The 23,268-nt window shown below is 36.8% G+C and overlaps 3 protein-coding genes across 13 annotated transcripts in view; 1 reads left to right on the top strand and 2 right to left on the bottom strand.

The window, feature by feature from the left end:
- The window catches only part of LOC135161682 (microtubule-actin cross-linking factor 1), a 140,841-nt gene that overhangs the window by 94,419 nt on the left and 23,154 nt on the right, over nt 1–23,268 (bottom strand). For 3 of the 9 annotated variants that reach the window (XM_064119478.1, XM_064119484.1, XM_064119487.1), the window contains exons 1-2: nt 13,905–14,278; nt 10,805–11,463 (exon numbers count right to left, since the gene is read on the bottom strand). In XM_064119478.1, coding sequence (XP_063975548.1) covers nt 10,805–10,907 — 103 coding nt within the window. In that variant the 5' untranslated portion in view covers nt 10,908–11,463; nt 13,905–14,278. Of the gene's footprint in view, nt 1–10,804; nt 11,464–13,904; nt 14,280–23,268 lie in introns of those variants that run through there. The other 6 variants (XM_064119470.1, XM_064119474.1, XM_064119503.1 and 3 more) reach the window with 4 other exon arrangements.
- Nucleotides 522–23,232, top strand: LOC135161698 (venom serine protease-like). 2 transcript variants are annotated; one of them, XM_064119537.1, is made up of 9 exons: nt 522–550; nt 679–749; nt 19,668–19,894; nt 20,008–20,223; nt 20,896–21,097; nt 21,383–21,583; nt 22,139–22,290; nt 22,377–22,536; nt 22,855–23,232. In XM_064119537.1, the coding sequence occupies exons 1-9, from the start codon at nt 537–539 to the stop codon at nt 22,878–22,880; spliced, it is 1,269 nt and encodes a 422-aa protein (XP_063975607.1). In that variant the 5' UTR covers nt 522–536; the 3' UTR covers nt 22,881–23,232. The 2 variants fall into 2 exon arrangements, with proteins under 2 accessions (XP_063975607.1, XP_063975608.1); XM_064119538.1 differs by lacking the exons at nt 522–550; nt 679–749 and adding an exon at nt 19,230–19,363.
- On the bottom strand, nt 15,495–18,119 carry Cep89 (Centrosomal protein 89kDa). 2 transcript variants are annotated; one of them, XM_064119981.1, is made up of 6 exons: nt 17,901–18,119; nt 17,669–17,840; nt 16,957–17,558; nt 16,378–16,865; nt 16,047–16,299; nt 15,495–15,948 (listed from the first exon to the last, which is right to left on the bottom strand). In XM_064119981.1, the coding sequence occupies exons 1-6, from the start codon at nt 17,973–17,975 to the stop codon at nt 15,679–15,681; spliced, it is 1,860 nt and encodes a 619-aa protein (XP_063976051.1). In that variant the 5' UTR covers nt 17,976–18,119; the 3' UTR covers nt 15,495–15,678. The 2 variants fall into 2 exon arrangements, with proteins under 2 accessions (XP_063976051.1, XP_063976052.1); XM_064119982.1 differs by having other exon boundaries at nt 17,669–17,835; nt 17,901–18,114.

Below are 23,268 nucleotides of genomic sequence, written 5' to 3'. Positions count from 1 at the left end.
GTCAATACAATCGCCATATGTTCATATACGAGGCGGGAAATTCGAATATGGTGCGCGGAGCACAAACTGAGTCGAATTAATATTCGGTTCCTTTCGAGTCCTGAGACCCTTAAATTGAAGCCTTAAGTTAAAAGTTTAACTAGAAACATCTAATATTAACTCGACATTCTGAGCCTAAGATTTTTGCACATCAAAATAAAACATGAAAATATCGTTTGAAGAAATTAAAAATCTTGCAACAAGATTTTATTTTTTTGAATGTACATCCGCCGGATGGCTCAAGTCATCATTTAAATAAAATTACCTGTAACCAGTATTGAAGAACAAACCCAACTTTCCAAGGAAGATGGCAAACTGGATGAGGTAAACTGGGGGGAAAATATTTCCCCGATAGCACGAAGTTGGAATGTCGATGAACCCCACTCATGTATCCTAACTGTTCTTCAAAGATATCTGTAACGCAAAATACATGCCAGGGTGGAATCTTGGCAATTCCCTCAGTGGCTTCTGAGCCCGGCTGAGCGCCAAGTGACATCATGAGTCTCCAACCGTAAGAAAAACAAATTTCCCAAATTTTTCAAACTCAGGAAATAAATAATTCATTCGAATTAGCTAGAGTCCAGCTAATTGATCAATTTTGTGGAGATAATTTATGGTGAATTGTTTGCATTTCATTAGGATGATACCTCTTCAACCAATGGTTGTCCCACCACCACAACTACCGCCACCAAGCACACCCACCAACAATGGTAAGTCTGATCAAACACTAGCTTATTAACTACCCCGAACAAACAACTCAAATTACCCATATGATCCATAATTTACTCAGGGGAAATCCAAAAATTGGGACTGGCCATCATTTCAATTTAAAGGCTTGAAGATTAATGTGATAATCATCGTTGCCTTTGTGTTAACTTATGTAAAGTAATAGTTTGAGTAATCTAAACATCGAAATTGATTTGATATTTGAAAACCGATGGGAAGACCAAAAAATAGTATTTACAATTATTTTAAAGCCAATTTATGATATAGACTGCGATTATTCACAAAAATTTATCGATTGTCACGCGCAATTAATTTTCAAAAGTTCCATCCCTCTCTATCAGTCGATCCTACTGCCACCACATCTCCAGAACTTCACCCGGATCACGATGATCCGCTACACAATCCGTACCCACCCGCCATCTGCAGTCGCCCCTATTCACCCATATACCTATGTGCCTGTCTCACACTCGGTAAAACAGATTCCGAAAGCCGGTTTAACACTGGAAAAACCAGAACCCATAATTCGAGGGGGATCAATAACGCGTGAGTCAAGTGTAACAATCCCCTTCCGGCATCGAGGCTCGACCCTCGAGGGCTGGGAACCCTTGGACTTGAAGAGTGTACCGTACCAACATTTTTTTACGCTTTTCGATTCCCCCCCCCCCCCTCAAGGTGAGCCACCCATTCGGGTCTGCGTTTTCACAAACACGTCATTCGTTTATTCTGAGTATCGATTTGTTAGTTGGGGTGGGTCACACGAGGGAAACCCCGATTGCATGACGGCATCACCAGCTGCACCGGAAAATTACTCATCTCTTCGATTATTTATTCATCACCTTTTCAACAACATTAAAATCGAAATCAATATCTGGGAAATATCATTGATATTATCCAATTAAATTCAAGATCTCAAAGGTCAATTACACAATTTTTTTTCTCCGCTTCAATAATCAGTTAAAAACCTCCCAAGAAAATATCACGTGAAGGACTCAATTACCATAAAAATAACTTTAACATTTTAATTAATGAATTAAAATTCTACAACTGATGGCCAATAAATGTGCGCACGATTGATATCATTGATGAAATATCCGATAACCCTGACCATTGCCAAGAATAAACAATGACTGATGTCTCAAATGCTAAGAGGAAGTGAGCGAAAGGCGGAAGGAGTTGGCATCCCAATAGACGAGAGATGGAAAATCAGTGAATAATGAGAGAAAGAGAGGAGAAACTTGTCGGGCATCGAACTGTGACCCGGGAGCACCTGTTGCCGCCTCCGCATATAGTTTAATCTGAAGAGGAGGGCCCAGCTTAACCTGTCCATCGCTCTCATACACAAACTGAGATATATTCAGGTGCTTCCAACCGTTACAGGAAAACTATATATTCTCCTGAAAGAGAATCGATGAATGAAGATATTTCATCACGCCGTAAGCAATCTCATCTCTACACTCCACTGAATGCAAACTATCTGTTTTTTCTCAACGAGAATAATTTTTTCAGATAAAAAAAATTCATTAAACTTTACGGAAAATTTTCTGAAACGATTTGAATGTCAATATGAACATAAATTACTAACTGAAATGGGCTCATTTTCATTGGAATTTTAAAAAATGATAAAATAGTTAGATCATTGAAATTGAAAAGGGTAAAAACGAAAAGATATTGAACCTTTTAATGAAGTATGTGCACACCAAAGGTTGAATATTTTTTTTTTTTAATTTCAAATTGTGAAAAATGTTCAGACCAACGAGTGATGTCTAGAATTCGAGATTTAATGGATTTACTCAATGGACTTATCGATCTACAACTGAATGACGATCATTGTCCACTCAGCGATAACAATTTCACAAAGAATTGATTAGATCTAACGATTGATGATGCAATGTTTTGTGATGATAGAAGGATAGTCCATCCGGAATCGAGTGACTGGTCCGGCGGTGGACGGGAAATTCGATTGCTCATTCACCGATGGAAGCAGATAAATTTTTTTAAATTTCCTGATGCTCCATACTAACGGGAATTATCTTCTCAGGACGTTAATAAAGGGGTCCCCTTTGAAATTATTGGGATTAGGCCGCCATATCAAGATCATAAAGATTATTCAACATTGATTCAGAGGGGAACTGTTGATTTTCTCTAATTTGAAATAAATTCAACTGTATAAATCTTTAGAAAGTTTTATTTTAAAAATCAATCAGGCCCCTTTCTCCCAATTAAATAAACGAATTGATAATGTGAGGATTTTTTTTTTCACTCGAGACAGGAGAAAACAAAGAACTGATTGAGTGTCAATTTAATTAACTCCAATGATCACTCAACGTTCCCCCGACTCAACATCAAAGAGAATAAACGATCGATATTTCATTGATTGATATTCATCCTTGTGAATTGAATATTTTTTGTGATAAATTATCACTGATAAGAATGAAGAATTCTACCACGACACGGTCGATGCGAATAATACAAAGTTACATTTCTCCCACTTTGATATTCAGAGCGAGGTATATTCAAGTGATACAGACTGCAATAAATTGTCGTAATGCGGCAGCCGAGGGTGACGTAATGTTTCGTGATGACAACATACCCTTTTATTAGACGACAATATAAACTAGGAACTAGAACTAGTTGTGACTAGCATGTAAAATACGAGTAGAAACAATTGAATTTGCTCAAACGTCAGTGAAAATTGAGAAAAAAAATATATACTTCCCCCAAGTGCTCCTCCCCCCCCCCCCCAAATTATACAAACTCAATCTCGCCATCATTTAGTATTTTTTTGAATTTTTGAAATGAAATGTTTCAGGGAAATCTCTCAAGTGTCTCCCTTGTCCTTTGATGTACACTCTACCCTACCACAATCCGATGATTTGATACTAATCGATTGGCGGTTTCCCTAAAAATAGTTTGATACTCAGAATAATAAATCCCCTGATACTTTTATTTTCCAGAGTAGAGAGATACCCAAGTGTCGGTTTTTGACGCATGTTATCATCGATTCTCGTCACGTGCCGGTAATAAAACCCCCCGTTGTCGTATACATGACTGAATATGTTCATAGAAACTGGCGTCTGGACACACTCAAGTACTCCAAGGAATGCTGGAGACAGGTTCAGGTGCCAGTCTGTCTCTGTATTATCGATTTTCATCCCCTACGAGCAATTCAACAAGAGCGCAGGTCATGATTGCAACTGTAAAGTGAAAAACTATCTGGCCATGTTCCACCCGAATTCAGAAGAAATTTATGGATGAGATGGGCCGAATTGTTTGAGTTATTGGGGCACTGGTGATGCCCGAAATTCGCAATAATTCTGGAGATTATGGAGATGTTACAATTTGAATAATTTCACGTTGAATGAAAAAAATAAGACTAGATTTACCACATATTTCAATTCATTATGAAGTTGAATTTCACATTATTGCCGATTGAAAGTCTTTTATCTCTGTCACAGAAATATTTTCTGTGGCTGTGATAGTGAAAAATCAACGTATCCTGCTCCACCCCTTCACTATTAATTGAATAACGATTAAATAACAAATTGATTGAATTTCCCCTACCAGATACGCCCCTTCACTATCTCAAATCTTTTCCCAATGTCTTTATTCCTCATCATAGACCATTCTATCACCCTCTCACGTTGAAACACATGTTTCAAGCCCAATAAAACTGATAAAATCCGAGTCTCCAGTGAGCACTCCCATGGACCTACGTAAAAATAAAGGCAAAACTTGCCAGACACACTCAACTCGATACGACGAGAATTATTGAACTCCCATAACATTATCTTTACTTAGTGACCACCCGGAAATTACGTGAAAAACTCAGTGTAAACGATAAACCGAACAGTTTGTTCATGTGTGTGTCATATTTATTCGCTGAATGCAATAGCAAAAAAAAACGTATTGACGTCAACAACTCGGTGGTGCAATCAAGATCTCCGGGTTCTTAAAATAAAAACCGTTACAACTATCTAAGGAATTTTTCTCTGATTCCCAGGAAAGAGTCCTGAAATATTTTTTGTCACTGAACGTCAGTAGTCAATAGTATAAACTGAGACTATTAATGGAAACTAGAACTTTCTGTCTGCCCTTTGAATAAATAAAAAATAATTATTCAGCAGTTGGTACTATCAGGTACAACTCAAGTTCAATGAAAATGCCCCAATCACATGCAATGAAAATGCGAATACTTGTATAACTCAAAAATTAGTTTAATCAGAGTGTGGACACAGGAGATGAACTTTACAACGGTAATAAACCTCAATGAGTAGCTCAACCGTCTCGAGATCATTAGAGTCATGATGATTGTTAAATTGAAGCTGCTGTTTAGTTTGGAGTGATTTATGAGTGATGGAAGTACGCGGGAGTTAACAAAGGAGAAAGTTTTTTTTTTTCCACTGCTTCACCCACTAGCGGAATTTTCATTGTAATGAAACATAGAGACTGGTTACAGTAAAAGTATCGCAACGACCCAGAGAGTAATTACGATACGTTCCGTGAAAGCATGGAAATAAGCCGGATATTTTCACTACGATTCGCTTGGCGATTTGAGATTTTTTTTTTAACTGGCGGATAAATAAAAATCAATGAATGGAAATTATCCAGTGGTTTCAGAAACGAGATTTTAAGGAACAATAAATTAATTAGGTTTTGAAGTTAATCTTCAGGAATTAATTAATTTGTGTTAAGTAAACTTGTGTTCTAAGCCATACGTCAGATTAAGAATTCATCTAGACCTTGAAATAATTTGAATTCACTTAATACCACTCCTTTAGACCCGGATAATGAGTATTATGAACTAAAAATTTTCGTCTATTTAAAAATAATATTTCCAAGTAGTAAAGTGTTTTCCTCCTTGCAAATGCTCCAACTGAATCTGAGGTCAATTAAAGTTCATGACCATTTGAACTTTCCATCAACAAACAGCTATAATTATCACGATACCACATTTGTTTAATTAATCCCCACCTCTCACACCTTCGAAAAAAATAGTTGGCCTGATTTCTGTGCAATTGAGCGTATGAAACTTTCGTGGATACAACTCCGCAGTTTAATCAACGAATAATCACGAGGATATTTCTGTCTGTACAGCACCAGAGCATGAAGGATGTTAAAAATATTGGTAGAGTGAAATTCAAAGTTGCTAATGTGTTGAAATGCAAAATTTACAATTTAAAAGTCCGCAAAAGCCTTGACCCACGATGGGTAATTCAGTCTGGAGTTATGAATAAACACGCAGTTCGTGATTACAGCCCATAAATATCGAGAACCATTAATATTTTCCAACACCCATTAATATCACCATTCGATTTTTCATTTTATCTAATTCAAATTAATCGACTTATCAGTGTCGACAAAATAAAATAATGAATACGACTAAAACGAATTATTCTCTCAATTTTTCTAGTCCCATTAGATTCCATTCATCAAGATTCATCAAGATGATTAAATTAATTTATCAATCGAAGAAAAAAAATGATCAATGATACGAATAAAGAAATATCCAACGTTTAATTTTTCCAAACCCATTAGAATCAATTCATCGTGACGAGTAACTGAAACATGATGTTAAACAGGTAGTATTGACAGGTACATCATTGTAAATCACCTGAGGCAATTTAGACGGTTCTCGGGTACGGTCAATAACGAATGAAGAAATAAAAAAAATACGAGGCTTGTGTTTGCCGTCACCGGGGTCTCTCTTTCATGAATGGGCCCGGTAGACTTGGCTTAAGTCTCGCCCACGCTTGCCTTAGGCTTCTGGGCTTGACCATGTGTGTCTCTACTGAAGCTGCAATTTCCCTCTCGAAATTAACATCTACATTCTACTTTGTTCAAAGATACAACCAGACTTGTTTGCTGTCTGTGATTGTTTACATTTGTGATGTAATCTTTTGCCTTTTTAAAAACTGCTCTATAAACTCGGAAAGTGGTCCCAAAAATCGTAAAATGTCAAATTTTCCATAGAATGCAATGGAATTGCATTTTTTAACAATAAGACGAAAGGACGTGCCCAATTATCCGAAACAGTTTATCAGAATGAAAGTATTAACCCCCAATTACAAATGTGAATACTCTCATTGACTTTCTCCGATGAAATGAGATCAAAAATGATTCATACTCAGCAGTTAAAAAATTACCGACTATTTAGTCATCCCATAACTCCTTATCGTATTTAATACCGCAAGTGGGTGTTGGATGGAGAATGATAATAAAAATTTCAAGTACATAGTGGGTGTTGATGAAGACCAAGGAGGCATTGATTCACCCCTCTCACCATAAATTCTGCGAGACATGAAAGAAAAAAAAAACTACTCGAAAACTTCAAAGTCAATGCACTTGCACTCTGCACGATTCAGTGAATACCATCTGCCTTCTCAAACGTGACCGCTCATCAGTCTGATTATTATTATTTTCATGAAGAGATTCATTAATAATATATTCAGCTGTCCAACGAGAGGGAAATTAAACAAGTTTTATTTCTCTCTTTTATCTGAATTATGGGAGTTTTTCATATTCGTGTTTTATTGTATGGAAAATACAAGTAAATAAACATGAATGGAGTCACGAGATATGCTGTTATATGATATCAAGTAATTCAATCATTACCATTGCTACTCAAATTACGCGGTATTGTGAGATCAACCATTTCCCAGCGAGATGTTACAGGATTGCAATTGAAAATTGAAGCGAGTCTTTGAACTGAAGGCCACGATGAATGATCCATGGTCATTATTAATAAAAAAATATATCTTTATATATCATTCTCTCATACCTAGAATTCTTTCCAAATAAGAATATTTCCGGATTTTTTTTCCCCATAAATTTACGTCTACATTTTAATTAAAATTGAATCTCAATTGAGTTAAATAGGATAGTATTTTTATTATAATTAGCCTCTGAATTTACATAAATTTTTACCAAGTAAAGCAAATATTGAAATGGAAAAATGTAATCCTTGAAATTATTCATAATTTCTTCTCCTTCCCTCAGTTTTTTTTGGGGGAATTTATGTCTCAATTCAAAATTGAATTATATAAAGTGTTTTCGTAATGAAAAAATCATTAACAATTGATAATATAAAAATCAGAAATTATCTTGCATGGCCTCCAATTCGTCAACGTCATTGTTGTGGAATCTGTCTGTTATGAAATAGAATAAATGTGGTCAAGAGGAATGAGGTTATCTGGTTGTCATATTAATTGTACGATTAATTGAAATAATGTCATTAATGAATGGTGAGAATGAATGAGCCCCACAGATGATTACCCTCACTTCATTATTGACACTAGAGCGGAAGTAACGCCTCGTAGTAAGTGAATTGTAAAGTGTAAAGAGCTGTGATGTCACTATTTCCTTCGTGCAACCCTTTAACAATTTATTTTTGAATCAACCCCCCGAATAAATCATAAGATATTGAAATTTATCCTCTTTAGTTTGTGAAATCCAGAGCAAAAAAAATATGTCAATTATTTACCAGCCTATTTCAAAGAGACCACATGGCCAACTGAATTCATTCGAAGAAGAACCGTTCGAAGAGCCATAATACCAGAGTATATTGTCGGTAAGAAACGGTATATGTACTCTACACCCGCTACACGACAATCATGATAATTACTTTAATTCACGGAGCTACACAACAGTCAATTGACTAACCACTGGAAAATGTAAATGTTATTTTTAGTTACTCCGAAATGAAACCTTAAAATCTTCTCTTCATAATGGAACTTTAAAATGTACTTCAGTGGTTGACGAATGAGGGAGAGTGCAGACATGAAATAAAAAAAAAGAGAGGGTGTTTTCAAACACGCAAAGGGTTAAAACGAATACCGAGTTCAGTCTATGAGATTTGATTATCAATACGTATTGTTGGAATATCCCTCAAAAAATGGCAGGTGAAACAACACTATCGTTCAAAATCCTCTCTCATTTTTCAAAAATGAATATTTCCTTACTCCTGCTCTTTCTCTCCCTACACTTCCAGTTTTATTTCTCAATTAATCTTCATGAATTCATAATTATTCAATTACGAGCCCTTCCACACATAAAACATTCAACTAAGATTTTCTAATTGCAATTGCACCACAACCGCAACTCCACAAAATTAAATTTAATCACTGACATAATCACGAGAAAGTGAGAATAAATAACCGTCGCAGTAACGAAATTTTCCTCGGCAATAAAATAAAGAATCACCCCCCTTCCGCTAGGCAGGGCCCCTACCAAAAGTATTCAACATACTTCCTATCATTTTAATCCATAACTCTGTTCTCCATAAAAACCCATAAAAGGTTGACCACCTCTGTCTATACTTCAGGAGTGGGGCCATCAACGTGGTCTTATTATTTATGGCAGTGGCAGACTGGCAGTGGAGCATAGCTACTACACATAATACACTCGCATCCTGTTGGCACTTGTACACCGGGATAAGGTTGCACAGTGGAACCGAGTCGTTAAAAGCCAAACGATATTATTATAAAAAAAATCTAATTCAACTTATTAACGAATATTCGTCTCAATTGCATTTCCATATTCACTTATCACATATGCAATTTAAACTCATTGAGATCAATCACTGATGCCATTCCAGTCTCTTGAAACTCATGATTGATAAATTAATGGCTTCTCAGGATTGAATACTTGACTATATTTAAATCACCGGTTGAAATCAAACTATTTATACTTCAAAAAATTAAAAATAAAAGATTAATTTCACTTATCGACTAAATGAATTTCCAAAAATCGTTATTTCAATCAATTTCGCCTAATAAATAATAATTAATAATTTATCCCCTAGGATAAAAGAGTAATTTTTATTTGTTATAACTATTATATTCGTTTTAAAAAATGTGTTGGATTTTCTCATTGAGTTTTTAGTAAATATTTTTCTTTGATCAATTAAGACCAACTGATATGAAAAATATTGTTCTGCATTGTCATATTGTGGTATGTGAGAATGAATGAATTATGGAATTACATGTTTTTCCCCCCCTTCACTTTCCGGAATTTGTAGGAAGACCGGAACTGCAGCTCTCCGACTATTCGTTTCTCTTTTCTCTTCTTCTACACCCATTTTCGCTTTGAAAACACGCGCCAAGTCCTTTGTCCGAGTCTCCGTTGAGCTCACGACCGAGTGAATCCTCTCGTTTTCCACCTCTTCACCACAGCCGTGCGCTTGAACCCAATGACCTGACTTTTTTTTTTACGTCTCATCTTGCCTCGATTTTTTTCCCCTCGGCTATTGTATCTCGAACCGATTGTTACGTTACCTGGGAGGGAGGGAATTTCTTGGCCCTATTTGGACTTGGTCATTTTTTTAATTCTTGTTTATGACAGTCATGAGAGGCGACTGATCAATTGATTGGAGAAACCAGATTATCCAGATTAATATGATTATCATGATTCCCACAATCTACCTCTCGTTTTAACTGGATTAATCGATATTCCAGGCTTATTACGCGTGTCTCCAGGTGCACGTGGTCCTCAAACACGTGAGAAAATTAATACTAAAGCCAGCAATTCGAACTCACCATGAATATAAGTTTCAAAATCAATTCGCAACGCGAGGAATTTAGTTTTGGTCGATACTCCATGTTATTTCCCCCATCTGACATACGCACATGTCCCCTTTTCTAAGAATGACAAAAATCAATAAACCGGGCTGAGAGTTCCTCAAACTCTCCAAGTGGTCAATAAGCTTAGCCAAACCCGATGAAATATCAGAATTTGAAATAAATACTCAAGACTGATGTTTTTAAGAGATGAAGTCACCAACAGGATCGGATTTTTGCGCATTTACGAGATCCTGAAATGTTGGTTGTTACGTCCCAACTTGAATTGTATCAGGCAGAAGGCACTTTTGACGTAAAAAATTTATCTCGCTCGAACGCAAAAAAAAATAACTTCCTCAAATAGCGATTTCGCATACGATAAACAGGTGCATTGATACATTGCACTCTAACTGAAGATAAACGATATCATAGTCGATGGTATTCACCCCTGATAAATAAACAATACAAAAATAAATTCGACTCACCGGCGATGCGAAGAACAGCCCTGTCAGCTGGATCCAGCTGTAGTATGCTGAGGGGTTTATCTTTGGCCCACTCCTTCAGACTGACATCAATCTCAAACGCCATGGTCCTTGATTGATGAAATTGTCATAACACTATCACTGTAACACTCTGCACACACTCCACTATCACAAACAGGCACAGCACATCAACAACTTGTTAATAATAAATTATTTATTTCAAAGCTCATGGGGATGTTATTCCCACATGTCCTCGGGGCAACTACTTATGAACGATTTAATAATTTCGCGTTTTTTATCACTCGTTTTTTTTGGCTTTGGTTATGCTTATTTTTATCATGAGAAGGTGAATTTCGTGGCAATTTGGTTGTGAAACGTCCGCATGCATACGAAGACGCCGTAGGTTTGTTTATCGGAACTCTCGGGATGAGTATGGGTACCACCGGCTGTGGCGCTCACATCGAATCCCACCCCGTTGTGATGAGCCCCCACCAGCACCCCTCGTTATCAATCGTCACTCCCATGAAGTCACTGGGTCTCTGGTGTTAATGAGAAGCCCGTCATCATGGAATTCATTTTTTTTTTCATCTTTATTTCTTCTCACTTTTTAACACGAAAAAGCGCTCGCGATCTTGAAGACTCCCTCACGGTCAATCAGACACCTGGAAGCATGAATATTCATGAATGATTAGTTATGGTCTTTTTACGGATTGTACAAGGTGGAGGATAAAGCTGTCGCGACGACTTTACGAGTATGAATGTAGGGGAATTTATCATGTTGTTGAAGAAGCAGGAAAGGTGAAAAAGAATTTGTGTTTTTATTTAACTTGGTAATTTAGTGGCTGTCGGGGGGAAGGGATAAATCACGTGGAAAATGCGGATTTTCAACTTTTGCAGAGATACTCATATTCACGATTGGGCAGGAAATTTATCAACTCATGATCTTAATGGGAGGATAATTACACGTTTCATCAACGATTCACTGTTATTCATATATTTTAAATATGTTGAAAGGATCCATGTTACCCTAACTGACTTCCTGAGAACTATAAATTTTCGACCTTAAAGTAATTTTCAAAGATGAAATGACTCACAAGAAAAATACGAGGTTTTCCTAGTCAAAGACATTTATCAATTCCTAACGTAAAAAATAAAATAGTGAAAAAAATGAATAAAACAGGTAATAAGCTGTTTATGTAAAAAATAAAATACCTAAGCAATTTGTACAAGGTATTTCGATTATTTCATCATCATTTGCTACTCTCTCATTATCCGCGAAATTACGTAATTTTGCTGAAACGAAGGAAATTGAATTCGTAATAAATATTTGCAATGTTGTGCAGAGAATTTCAAGTATTCGACGGGTTAATTACTCCTTCCTGAATTTACACATGTTTTTCGTCGAATCAAGGATGTTCCTGAGTGGCAATTCAGAGACAATTTTCAGAGAACTCTATAATAGCACGTGCTGAGACAGAAATAAAACGTTCTACAATGCACTCGAATCGTTTGAACTTTCGGGTGATACGTGACAAGAAAGAAAAATAAAGATCCCTTTGTGGTAGTTTCTATTCAAAAAAATTGCTAATCTCCTTTTTCTTTGAATCATGAGAGACTAACAAAGGGAAGAATGAGATATGGCAGAGTAAACATTACGAATGGGAGAGATGAATTACAAATTACTGCACGATCTGGCCAATTGGAGAAGAAAATTGTTTTTCCGAAACACAGCTGCTGAATTTTTCAACACTAAAATATGCCATTTTTGGATAAAAAATGGAAAAACATTGGAGAAATTTATTCCGGTGCTGCAGTACGAGAACAAGAGTCTCGTACAGCAATTGCGAGGATTAGTCGTCACGTGGGCCGACTTCTCGGAGAGGTGTGACGAAATCGAGGACATTTCCGGGAACGAGGATTGAACAGACAATTTTTATCGTTTCATTATCATCGATCTCAAGACAAACGACGAACCCACTTCCCCAAACAAATAAAATAAACATTTTTTCCGTTCAAAAGGAATTCCCATGAACACTTGTACTCTGAATAACAAATTTTCAGCGAATAATAAATTCCATTCCAAAAAACACAATCGTCAAATATTATTCATATATACACGATGTTTTTTCGGACAAAACTGTTTAATCATCAACTTTCTCGATTAAATCGTGCGAGGACAGCTACTTCTTTTACTCAAATTCTTCCCCTTTTTTTCATCATTGTCTCTTTATAAATAATTCATTGGAATTGTTGAAACTTTCGGAAATTTTGTTTCTCACGTTGAATTAATTTGGTGGACTCTGAACAGAAGAAAAAAATGTTTGAATAAAAAAAACTGAAATTTATCAGCAATCTTTCTCCCATATTATAAATTTTGTTTCAAAATTGATCTTGAACGTTCAACAAAAAAAAATTCTAATAAAGATACTCTCAAGAAATAAAAACAACAGTCCCAAATTCCGCGGAAAGTACTGACTATTAAAAAAACTACGAATAAGATAAAAAAATCCAACAATTTCCGTATTCCCACTAACACATTTTATTTCGTGATCTCATTTCTTACCATGTGGCCCTCACTATGTCGCAAGGACAAAGAAAGAAATCGTAGCAAAAGTAAACAATAACACAGCGATACCTGACACCACCAAAATTCCCGGAAAATCGCCGACTCTTCCCTCATCGCGCTATCGGGGCAGGAACTCTCACTGAGTTTTATCGATTTACCGGATTTACCACCTAATACTATACTTTATATAATCCTTTTGAGATCACGTGTCTATAACCTAAAAGCGTCTGAAAACCGCGAAACAATAGCCTACCCATTGTATTACGACTGTCAGAGTCACCTCTGGCCCCCCAGATAAAGAATATTCGCCCTCTAAACTTAGAACAACTGCTCACGGGGGCCATTAGTGAGGTAATAAGAAGGTGAGAAGACTCGATAACGACGATATAACTTAACGATTAGGAGAGGTGTTACAATTCGTCTGTTTACCCCGACAATTCGGCCGTTCGCGTAAACACTGGAGTCTTATCGACAATAACACAGGGCCCGGGGGCAATAAATTATTCAATTTTATCGAAATTTTTGTCTGTAACTTACGTGGCACATGAGCATCAGCAATGTCCAACGACAATATTCATCGACTTCAGTCATAAATCATGAGAATTACGAATAAATGCTGAATAGGGATGACCTAAGTTACGTTCCGTCCGATCATCTGACCCTCTGGCACACACATACGAGTGGGAGAAAAATCAATGACCACCGGCTTCCGATATTTCACTGTTTTTTTAATTACTGTGACACGCGATTTTAACACTTCGATCACTGAGATTAACTATTTACAGGGCGGGGTAGGTAGCGTATTTAATGCACGACAGATTAGTACAGGAGAACTAGGTTTAACACTTATCCTGGCAATGTTTTTACCTCAACTAACGCGACCCGCTTGGGAACGACGCGCCTCATGTGCCCGACATCTTGGTTTTGACCGAGGGGTGCCGACTAACGCCGACTAGTGTTGACGCTGCGCGCAGCCCGTTTCACGCAGCTAAAACACCAAACGGTTGGCGGAAGAATTGCAAAGTTTCAAACTTAGGGGCAGCACTGCGCTACAATTTTATTATTAAATTTACTAGTAAATTTTTTTATTGTGATAAACAATCAATTGGCCTCGGGAGTAAATTGCAGGCGATTAATTCATGGTTTTTGTTTTTCATTTGTGGAGGTTTGAGATTACGAAATTGAATATGAATATCTACGATTTTTAAATGCAAAAAACTGGTCAATTTTTGTTGGAATTCTCCTGAAATTGTTTTTCCCTATCATGTGCCTTGAGCTCCCGTGAATTAATTAGAGGTCTTCTACCATTATTTACGATCATTATGTATTTATGTATTCAGTAGATAAGTAGTTGAGACTCGTCTTCATTGCCCTTAAATTTAAGAAACAAAAATTAAGACATTCTCGATGGACAATGTCTCGCTTGGATATTATAGCTCACCATTCGTCGGATTTTATTCGAACATGAAATGAAATCAGACGTTTTCCCTCGTAAACATGAACGTACATGACTACTCGCTAAAGTAATGAAATTGTCAGTATGTCCTTTACAACTTAAGTTCTCTATCTCAATGCGAAAACGATACGGAATCGCAGCCTTGAAAAAACTCAGCGACATACATTCAGTGTTTTTACATAGGGTGCCACGTGGAAAATACAAATAACTATTTTTCAGTCCCACGTATGGAGCTCGCATCAGAACAGTATTAACATGAAGAAAAAACATTGTTACGAATAAAGAAAGAGAGTGCGTTCCCATGGTAAATTGATTCTCGCCCCTAATAATAAAGATCTGACATAAACGATAAAACTGGAGATTATGTAATCTTGATAATAAAAAATCAGACTCTTCACTTCAGTTACATAAATTGGCTGAACATGAGATCACTATGTAGAATAGATATCTCCTTTGGAATCATCAACATTACCTGACATCAATGAGCTAGACCTTCAGTGCCACTTGTATTCGTTGATGTCACCAGTTAAATAAAATAGGTGGTGAGATGTCATTACATCCAGATACAAAGAAACCTAATTATCGATTCACTGCATATTAATGACTCACAGGATGAAAAAAATCCAATCAACGCATGAAGTCAGTCGGAATGGGAATACACTTTACACAAATCCATCAGTAGAAACTTTATTCGCGTGACTAGAAATTATCGTACATTTTTTACATGACTACTCACTATACCTAATAGATAAAACCAAAAATCTCTTACATCCTATGAAATAAAAAATCAAACCTCCCAAACATTTATTTAAAAAAAAAAGAGAGCAACAGTTGATGACTATTTGACTACTATAATTAAAGCTTCTGGTTTTTCGTATTCCTCAAAGCATCCTTAACTATTTTATCCTCACTGGTGGCTGTCTTCCACACCAGTTCTAAATTATCTTTAGTTGCGAATTTCTCACGCTGTAATTTTCCAATGACGTCCTCCTTTTGTTTCAGTAGCTGCTTGAGCCTGTGCAGCTCATGGTGATAATCGGCTTTAATCTTTCCCACTCCCATCTCTTGACACTTCATCTGCTTCTCCACAGTGTCCAGCTGCTCCTTCGCCCCTATCTGAACATTCTGGGGACGTGAAATCAAAGGAGACAAGTCAAACAACTACAATAGTCCCCTTATCATCACTTGATAACATTTTCATTTTACATGGCTATACCCTATACCTTTAATTGGCTCTTCAAAGTAGACATTCGCTGGGCAATGGTGTCCCCCATCATCTGTATATTTTTGTTCTCTTTTTCTCTCTCTTCCAAGAGATACAAGAGCTCAGTTCTCTCCGACAGTAATTTCTCCTGCTCCTTGACTAATTCATCGCAATAAGCTGTAGTTTTAGCTAACTGTCTCTTGAAAGAGTCTCTGGACACTTGCAACGAGCACACAGAACCCTGCATGCACTCCAATTTGTGCTGAATTCGTCTGAAAAATAATTCTAAATCCATAAAAATCCGTAAATGCTAAAATAAATTAATATAATTAATTTTCAACGATTCTTACTTCAAAGTCTTCTCGAGATTCTTTACTAAAACTTTGAGCTGATCTCTCTCAGCTGTGATTATAGCCAACATTTTCTCATTCTCCGGATTAGTCTCCTCGAATTTCTTCAACTGTCCCAGCAGTTTTCTCTTCTCTCCCTCATACTGACTCTTTAATTCCTCGAGCAACCTTCTGCATTCCTCGATCGCCTCGGTGTGGACAGATACTGGCATTGTCCTCTCAGAGTTTTTCTTCAACTTCTCGAAGGCTTCGTTCAGTATCTCGTATTTACCCTGAACATTACTCAGCTCGGTTTTGCAAGCTATGTAGGTTGCATGCAGTTGATTGTTGTCCTGTGACATTGATTCAACTTTTTTTTCGTATATCGAGTGGATCTCGTGGAGCTTCTGCTTCTGAAGGGAAGCTTGCTTTGTCAGGATTTCGTTCTCCTCTTTTATTATGGAAGCATCTTTCTCGATGGTCTTCATGTTCGATGCCATATCGCTTATCTGAATAATTGGTATCCTTTCAATTACTGCATAAAGGAAAGGGCGAATGCCTAAACTACCTAAATCTATTAATAATAAAACGAAGAAATACCTCTGACTTGGAATGTTCAATTTCCTTCCTCAAAATATCATTCTCCTCAACAATTTCCTTACACCTTCCACTGAACTCATCCAGTTTGAGCTTGTACTCTCCAACCAACTCTTCCTTCTCCTTCAAATTCTCCTGATAGGCGTCCAGAAGAGGTGCAAGAACATGAGTGTCCACTCTACCCCACGACTCAGAAACTCTTCTGCCCTCTGACCCTGGATCACTCTCCTCTCCTCTCGAGCTCCTAGACTCATCCTGAGACTGAATACTTCGCAATTTGTCCTGATATCTCTCCAATTCCACATTCAATTTGTAGATCAAGACCTTCAGCAGTGAAATATCTTCAGCCATCTGACTGTTTTCTGACTTCAACTTCTTGTAGCCGTTCACCAAGGTCACTTTCTCCTGTTCTAAGGACTGGACGTGCTTTATCAGGCTTTCGTAGTGGGAGTGGAGTTCATTGTATTTCTTCTCGTTTTTGGCTAGCGCGTCTCGGAGATCTGAATTCTCATGCTCAATTGATTGGAATGATTTTTCAAGTTTCGAACATTTGGTCTTGTATTTCGAAAGCTGGTGATCTTTCTCACTTAGTTCTTCCATGAAACCTTCAATTACAACCATCAAGTGTTTTGCTTCATTTGATCAGTATGTCTCAAAGAATTTAATTAGATCCTCTAATTAAATTTAAATATTATAGCATTAAAATTAAATTTACCAGACTCTGGAGTGGATTGCAATTTAGCAATCATTTTCTCATTATCACTGATTAATTTCGCACCTCCTTTAGATTTTAATGGGCATCGACTCTTCGACGAATGTCTTCGTCGATGACGACCCCCATGAACTGGCTCCAAATCGTACTCATTCATGAGAACTCTACGTCTGTGCTGAAGAATTTAAATAGACAAATTTCTGAATTGATCTGAGAGAGATGAAATGATTATTACCTTCTTCCTGTCACTTTTGGCACTATTACCCGGTTCCAAAGTGTTGACTGGAGTCCCATAAAAATAGGACATCATGATGAGCACACAACGTCACTTATCACGTCACAAAACTATTTTTAACAATCAGAATTCATTTCTGGACAAATAATTCTTCCCGTTTATCAATTATTCATACGTAAACGGCTTTGAATGCCCAGGAAGGTTAGAAGCATGTTGACAGTAGGCTGCCATGGCAACCGTAATACCGAGAGTTGCCAGAGAGGCGCCAGCAATCAGCGCTTCAACTTTCTGCGCCACAATTTAAACGTAGGAGCGAAAATACGTACAATTCGAAAATCTCAACATACGATTGGAGAAAGTCATGAGCGAGTTCAGTTTAAAAATCGAGAAGATAAAGTCGATAATTATAATGCCGAGTTGTTTAATGTATTATGACATTGTCCCCTTATTTTAGTTAAAGATAATATTGGGATTCACTTATCGTCTTATCACAGAATTAAATGTATACGGTAGCTTTATTCCGGGAAAAAAATGAGGATATGGTTTCATTTGCTTTGGGTAGAACATGTTCTTTCAGGGAACATGAAAATATTTTTTGAGGATTTTAACTGATAGCCAAACAGGCCTAGTTTCTGGGAATTTCACAGGTTCCCTCGATGTTCGTGGTTTTGATTACACATGGATTTATTCAATTTCATGCTTCATAAAATTCAGGCAATCGTTGGTGTACGGAAGGTAATATTCAAAAAATACTGATAATTAATTCAGCAGCGGTGGTATAAAGAGATAAGCCACTCTTGACAATTAACAGGGTTTTCATGAATATCTCGAACCCTAGGGAAGATGGAAAATTTTTTATTAGTCTTTTCTGTAATGCAGTTGGCAATTAGCATCCTCAGCATTCGAAAAAAAAAAAAATCATCAATTTTTCCACTTGAACATCGAGCAATCACACGTGGAGTATTTCCCCCAACTGCTTTTTTGTATTCATTATTCCAAACCTTTTCCGTAATAAATTATAAAGTAAAAATCATAAACAGATTTCGGCTACAGATAAAACAAACATAAAACACGTGGGACAGAAGCGAAATAATTGCGGTAATCATTTCATTGAAAATGAGTTAATTAAACTGGGTCAACAACCTCCCAAAAAATCGCATCTATCACGAAAAAAAAATAATAAGACAGGTACGAAGAATTATCTTCATCAGTAACCAGAAATCGTGTTTTGACGCACCAGTGGCCATAAAAAAATGATCACTTGAGCCCGAAGAAAAGAGCGATAAAAAAAAGACGAAGAAAACCAAATGCACAAGTGTAAAATATACACAGGTGTTATCAGTGGCATGGGCTTCCCGCTTATATAGAGCACTTGTCAAATGAGCAAGCTGATTTAGTTCGCTATCGTTAGAGGAAGTTAACGGACCACAAAGATCTTCTCTGATTTTCAATAATGCTGTGGAGTGAGTTAACAATTTCCCCTAAATAAAGGAAAATTCCACACAAAAATAAACAGCTGTACAACCGTTTAAACGATCTGATAACAATATCATGGAAGCCAGCGACGAAATGACACTGCTGACGATAATTTCCCATGACAAAAAAAATAAGGAAAAATAACTGAATTTGCAAAGTCAAAAAATTGGATTTATTCTGAGAAATTCAGGGGTCACAACCCTAGATGTTTTTGAGGCCTAAATTGGGCGAAAAAACGTAATTCGTTGGTTTTTAAATCCCCTGAATTTTTCTGCATTTATTTTGTTTCAGGATTTTTATCTCCACTGGTGGTCTTGCTGGGTTTGGTAGGAACCGGTGAACCCCAGTACACCGGTTGTGATTATGCAGAAGTAATAGAGCCTGGACGTTCCTATCCAATTTTCAGTCCAGGATACCCAAACAATGAAAATTATCGTCCTGGAACTTTCTGCAGATGGAATGCGAGAAGCAGTCGACCAATACAGATAAAATGCCAGCCCTTCATAATTCCCTATCAGGTACTGAGAACGATGTTATTAAAGACACAAAGTTTCTCCATAAAAATCATCGAATCATATCTAAGTAACAGGGACAAACGTAATTAATTAACGGATCCTTCATTAATGCTCAGTCGCCTGGCTGTACCCTGGACGTCCTATTAATTCAAACGAATCCCAGGGGGGCTCAACGCTACTGCGGCGAGGGACAACTGAACCTGGTATCGGAGGGCAATCAAGTAACGATAGCTCTGCAGAGTTCGCGTTATTCACCTGGAGGAAGGTTCCTCTGTGTCCTTCAAACTGTCCCTGATCAGATTGACACCTGCCGTTGTGGATGGAAGAACCCAGTGAGTCTCATTTAAAGGAAAATAAATTTTAATTAGGTGACACCTTCACCTGCTGGACTAAATCTACATTGTGTGCTGTGCTATGTTTACTATTATGATAAGGTTCATCGATGGCCTTCAGCTAGTTGACACATTAAGACGAATATCGACAAAATATCAAATGGCTTGGAACATGAATTTTGCATAATGCAAGAATTTAGCTCTTCATGAAGTGTTCATGATTTAATGATGAACACTTCACGATAAAGTGGCAATTTCTTTACTCAAAAATACATTTTGTTTTTTTACAAGTTGACAAAATACATCAAAGTAGTAAACACTTCCAATTCAGTGGATCAGGGATCAGGAAGTTCTCCAAACATTAGAACGTCATTTTCTTTGCATATCAGTTGGCGAAAAAATGAAATTTTTTTTCTCAATATTCTCTCACCGATTTATTTCGTGAAATCTGAAGAGCTATAAATTCTTGTGTCATGTTTTAGTGCCACTGAAATTTTAAAAGCCATTGTCAACAACGTCAATGTGGTGATTAGGTCCCGATTTCTGATTACTCTCTCATACCGGGCATTTTTTGCATTTATTCCGTGCTGAGTCTCACCACCGATAATTCAAAATTCTAGGGATGAAGCAACGAAAACTTCAACACCTGAACTATTCGAATGATTCTTTCAGACGAGAATAGTGGGAGGTACGACAACTGGAGTTAATGAGTATCCCATGATGGCTGGTGTCATCCACATCACCCTGAGAATTCTTTATTGTGGGGGTACTATTATCAATGATCGTCAGGTTGTCACGGCAGCTCATTGTATAACTGACGGTATGAGTATTCGGAACGTCGCGATTCTAGTTGGAGATCACGATTTAGAAAAAGGTAAAGCCCAGATGATTAATTCCATTTTGTTAATTTCCAGTCCAAACCCGGTTAATTAGAGATATCATGGATAGATAGATATATCATATCAAATTTTATCATGGATTTAAAAAACATGTTAAACAATTAACGCTATTGTCGCAGTAACAGAAATATGTACTTCCAACTCCCATTAATTTATTTCGGGTACTTCAATGTTTACCCCCTGATCCTCTCTAAATTATCATCTCGTTGCTGACTGTAGTGACTATTATTCTTCAACTAATTGCAATTGATTTGTTTCAGCTACTGAAACCAACGCTACAGTATTGCATACACTCATTGGAATCGTTCTACATCCTCGTTACAATGCAGATAATCAAAATAACGATATTGCCATTCTTACTACAGCGACTCGTATCACGTTTAGCTTACAAGTGGGCCCTGCCTGTCTTCCTTTCCAGCATAGGTTTGACTCATTTTCAGGGAATTACGTTGAGATTCTAGGTAACTTTTTAAATCAAATATTTCTAGCATCATTCAAATAAAATTCAGAATTTCATCTAAACTCAATATTTTTATCCGTAGATAATTCATCTTAAATTAGTAGTAAATACTATTGAAGCATTTTTCATAGATATGGGGTTCTACAAGTGAAAATGATCTTTGTTGTTTTCCTTTACACTGATTTGTCGCAAAGTTAATAATATACCACAAAGCATGAAAAATTTGTAATGAGTGGTTTCTCATTTTCGTTCATTATGCATTTGTAGAAACGCATGATATGAGAAAGAAATATCGAGACAGCTTTCGACAGATAAGGAAATATCCAACGACAAATGTCTTTTCCTATTTTTCTCTGAAATTGTTCATTATCAAGATGATTTAATGCTCAACAATCTGTGGGAATTGTGTTATGGTACATTTTAGTACTCCATTAAGGAGATTATGTACAGAATAATTTCAACTAGTGAATTTTGCAACAAAATTTCATAGAAGTGGATTCTTTCTATATATTTCATGTGATTGCTAATTCTAAAATTCGTTTCTTGCTTTGGAAAGGATGGGGGTCAGTTGAATTTGGTGAGGGACAGTCCAAAACCCTCCAGAAAGCCGAGGTTCGTGTATTGACTCCGCTAGATTGTCGAAAATCTCACCCCAACATCAACGGAAATCAGACGTGCACCTTGGGGGCAGGAAAAGACTCTTGTCAGGTAAATTTCTCAATTAATTAAACTCAGCTATTACTCAACTCTGTGAGTCTGTAGTTATCTAGTAAGGAAATTCATAATTTTCTCAGTACGACAGCGGTGGACCTGTTCTCTGGAGAAATCCATCCACTAAACGCATCGTTCTCATAGCTCTCGTCAGTTTCGGAAGTGCCTGCGCGAGTGGTACTCCAGCTGTCAACACCAGAGTTGGCGGGTTTATCGAATTTTTTGCAGCGAATAAACCTGCCGGTAATACCTCGTTTTTTATCGCTGGACTTCACCACATTAGCAATTGAATTTCGACGTGTCTTAGAAGACTTGACTTCCCTCGGAATAATCAATTGAAGAAAAACAAAATTAACATTGAGTCTCCTACAGAACTTTCCATTTTTAATTACGAAAACGCTTAAAATTTGAGGAAATTGTAGTACGAGCCGCTAAATTGGAATTTGAGTTTTAAAATGTAACTTATTTAAACATATTCCCGAGCTCCATCTGCTCTTCTAAAACATGGCGATTGATGCATGAATATTTTTAATAATTTTAGTCTCTATTGTTGCTTTCCAGATTATGAATACTGCATTGAAGAATAACTGTGGCCAATACGATACGATGTTACATTGAAAAACCTTCAGATAAAAAGACTGTCAGATGAAAATCATCTGTTTCAAATCACAAATTTGTTTACCATTAAATTTCATCGCATGTGTTAACAGTTCACAGAGTCAATCTCTCATTTCAATTTGAATAATTGTATCCATCTGAAAATGGACTCAATGACGTGTCATAGAACCATAGAGTATGTCATGACGTCAGACGATATTTTCCTGTCCCTAGTAATAGTCCCAGGTGAAAAGTACAAACGTAAATAAATTCACAGACTCGATTATCATTCTCCAAATACTTCATTATCACCTGTATAATAAATAAAATGTTCAATCGTAATCAGCAGTGTCCTATATTTATTTCAATCTGCCTTTT

Source organism: Diachasmimorpha longicaudata, chromosome 4, assembly GCF_034640455.1.
Source record: "Diachasmimorpha longicaudata isolate KC_UGA_2023 chromosome 4, iyDiaLong2, whole genome shotgun sequence".
Classification (NCBI taxonomy): Eukaryota; Metazoa; Arthropoda; class Insecta; order Hymenoptera; family Braconidae; genus Diachasmimorpha; species Diachasmimorpha longicaudata.
Note: the sequence above shows the minus strand (reverse complement) of the source record. Positions and strands in the feature narration are given on the sequence as shown.

What these genes read in the sequence shown, in the direction of transcription:
- LOC135161698 (XM_064119537.1), top strand. An exon ending in AAGCACACCCACCAACAATG is followed by an intron (nt 750 to 19,667) that starts GTAAGTCTGATC and finishes ATTTTGTTTCAG; the next exon opens with GATTTTTATCTCCACTGGTG. An exon ending in TGCAGCGAATAAACCTGCCG is followed by an intron (nt 22,537 to 22,854) that starts GTAATACCTCGT and finishes GTTGCTTTCCAG; the next exon opens with ATTATGAATACTGCATTGAA.
- Cep89 (XM_064119981.1), bottom strand. Translation starts at nt 17,975, where the DNA reads ATGATGTCCTATTTTTATGGGACTCCAGTCAACACTTTGGAACCGGGT. An exon ending in CCAAAAGTGACAGGAAGAAG is followed by an intron (nt 17,841 to 17,900) that starts GTAATAATCATT and finishes TAAATTCTTCAG; the next exon opens with CACAGACGTAGAGTTCTCAT. An exon ending in AATCTCGAGAAGACTTTGAA is followed by an intron (nt 16,300 to 16,377) that starts GTAAGAATCGTT and finishes ATTATTTTTCAG; the next exon opens with ACGAATTCAGCACAAATTGG.